Source organism: Notothenia coriiceps, unplaced genomic scaffold (genome assembly GCF_000735185.1).
Source record: "Notothenia coriiceps isolate Sejong01 unplaced genomic scaffold, NC01 NC01_scaffold00029692, whole genome shotgun sequence".
NCBI classification, from domain to species: domain Eukaryota; kingdom Metazoa; phylum Chordata; class Actinopteri; order Perciformes; family Nototheniidae; genus Notothenia; species Notothenia coriiceps.
The window spans coordinates 5,209-8,055 of record NW_011362393.1 but is presented as its reverse complement, the minus strand read 5'-3'; the positions used below and the strand labels follow the sequence as shown (position 1 = coordinate 8,055).

General features: G+C 41.4%; 1 protein-coding gene across 1 annotated transcript in view; it reads left to right on the top strand.

The window, feature by feature from the left end:
* Positions 1 to 256: 256 nt before the first annotated feature.
* The window catches only part of mylk4b (myosin light chain kinase family, member 4b), a gene marked incomplete at its 5' end in the record, with an annotated part of 7,799 nt that continues 5,208 nt past the window's right edge, over positions 257 to 2,847 (top strand). Inside the window, 3 exons of the mRNA XM_010786853.1 lie at positions 257 to 641; positions 1,082 to 1,305; positions 2,330 to 2,435. Coding sequence (XP_010785155.1) covers positions 257 to 641; positions 1,082 to 1,305; positions 2,330 to 2,435 — 715 coding nt within the window. The remainder of the gene's footprint in view (positions 642 to 1,081; positions 1,306 to 2,329; positions 2,436 to 2,847) is intronic.

The following is a 2,847-nucleotide window of genomic DNA, read 5'->3' as shown; positions in this document are numbered from 1 at the left end:
GGTGCCTTCTAGTGCAATGGTGATGCTTTTTCTGAATAACCTAGGAACCGAGTTTGGCATTTTTAATTGACCATTTATCAAGCCACTACCAAGCTTAAAAATATATATATATAATATATACTAGTGTGCATTATAAGTAAACTTGATCAATTCAAGTATTGTGTATTTTTGCATTGAAAACAGATTTGAATTTTCAATGTCACAGCATTCAAGACATTTGTAAAAAATGTTATTTGGTTTGTTTATTCCCAAAAAGAAACGTCCTCCTTCAATGAGCCGGTGCTGCAGGAACAGTTGGAAAAGCTCAACAGGCAGAACACTGAGCATTCCCATGGAAAAGCAGAGGCCGACAACCAGAGGGGGGAGGGGGGAGGAAGTGGAGGGAAAAGACAGGAGTCGGCAGAGCCGATCCTGAACGGACAATTCACCGCTGAGGCCGAGTCAGAGGACAGGAAGAAGGACACACACTGGAAAGAGGAGGGGGGGGATCTCTTCCAGGACTCAGAATCAGATGAAGTGGAGGAAAAAGTAGAAGATGTTAGTCCAGAACAGACTGTGGAGGATGATGGGAATACAAAGCATAAAGGAGAGGCAGAAGAGTCATCAACATTGGATAAAGCCTCTCTCTCACCACAGGAAAGGTATTTTTAGACAATACAATTTCAGAGTTATAATGAATAATATGCATCACATTTTTAATTCAAGCTTTTGCAGGTGCTCAAAGCGCTTTTACAATTACACATTGCACATATTAGACATGTAAGAGTCATTACTGTGGACATTACCCACAGGAGCAAAATCGGGTGAAGTGTCTTTCCCAAGGACACAACGGCCTGACGCAGTGGCTGCCGAGGCGGGTTTTGAACTAGAGTTCACCAACGCCCCTTGATCTGATGATCGTCATGCTTATTAGTTAGTTTAGTTAGTCATTATTAGTTATGATTGAATTTAAGTCAATATTGTGTTAATTATATGTTGTTATTATTTGAATGTATACATGTCAAAGGAGTAACGTTAGAGAAAATCATTTGGGGGTGGGAGGGTGGGAGAATCAAAATTGAAACAGTTTCTTCATGTGTAGCTCTGAGGAGGTCAGCGATGTGGCCACTTGCAGCAAACGTCGTGTCACTGAAGAAGACCTGGTGAAGGACGACCTCAAGAAAAGCAGAGTGGAAGATGAGGAAGGGAAAAACGCTGAGGTGGCAGAGGAAGGAGCGGCTCAAGCCTCCAAATCTGAAGAAGTAAAAACTGAGGTGGAAGAGGAGGGGAAGGAGGGAGAGTCAGCAGAGAAGGAATTTCTTCTTGGTGAGACAGACATTGTGTTTATACAATGCATGAATTTCCAAATAATCCAAGAAAATAAGAGAATGCTTTAGAATATGGGGGTTTAGCTACTTTTTATAATGTGTCATACATGACTTATTTCCCATAATAAGAAAAATAACTTTTAAACGAAGGGGCCCTTTATGCCTTTATGGGTTTCCCTGTCCTGTACTGGGTGTATAGGTATTTGTGCATGTAAATGGTTTGCAAAGTCTTAAATCACAAAGTTCACAACACAACCCGCCCCCCCCGAAACGCCTCGATTACACTCCCTTGTTTACTTTCGTAACATAATGACATCACTACATAACACTCTTGCTTCTATTGGCTAGCGCTCCAACATATTGTACGTGATAGGCTAAGGGGCGGTTCATCTCTAATTGGTTGACCAATCACAACATAGCTGTCCAGCTAACCAATCCGAGCACACTGGGCTTTGGTTTCAGACAGAGTGTGAAAAGAGGTGCTGCAGGACAGGCAGTATGTGAAAAATAAAGAGTTTTTGAACATTAAATCATGGAAACATGTCTCAAATAATACAAATATGAAACCTGAAAATGTACCTAAAAGGGCCCCTTTAATTGTACTTTTCTGCATGTCAACCCCTGTCTCTCCTAATGTTCTAGTCTTTCTTAATCAAGGCAAACACTTTAAAAAATACCCTGAAAAAGAATGCAATGAAATAGCAACCTTAGTTTTCCCTGCTTTTGGTACTGTTTCAAATGGATTTATGCCATATTCATGTGCTGCAGGCTCTCCATGTAGATCCAGTTTGGTTGTTAGTTGATGACATTTAACTTTCCATGCTTCAGACTTTGAAGCAGATCCAGTGTCATAACACCATGGCTGTTTGAGCGTCACTAACATGTGAGCCGATAATGAGACATTGGCATGCTGCTATTTTGATCCACTTTGTTTCTGGGCCCTCTTACCTCAGACTCTGTTTTCAGCAAAGCAAGTTCTATTATTTATTTATTTTATCTTAATTTCTTTATCGTTTCTCCAGACGTAAGCCCTCCACCGCAAGCACCTTTCGACCACCGCATTGTGACTCCCAAACCCCACCAGATATCCTCCTATTACACCATCAACAGAGACGAGGTCCTTGGAGGGTGAGTAGATACCCTCAAGAGTTTGTTTTCATATCGCTCGGTTAGAGCGCCCTCTCTAATGAAATAACACAGGACCTCACAGCCTGGGAGAGGGGACGCCCTAATAGTTTTTTTATTTTAGAAACCTTTTTATTGCCACTCCCAAAGGGAATTACATGAGGGGGCACTTGCGAAAAAGCGGGCCCCTCTGATGTATAGACCAGTGCTAAATCCTGCCTCTCAAGATAGAGATTAGCGAGAACATTTGTCAAATTATTGACATATTGGCACAGTACTTAGCCCTATGGGTGAAGAAGCCAGTATGATAATTACATATCAATTTATCTGAGTAGCTTCTAGAATTAGTCGATTCTTTTTTGGAAAAAACAAATTCAAAAAACAAATTCCAAGAGCACAAACTCCCCCCCCCCCC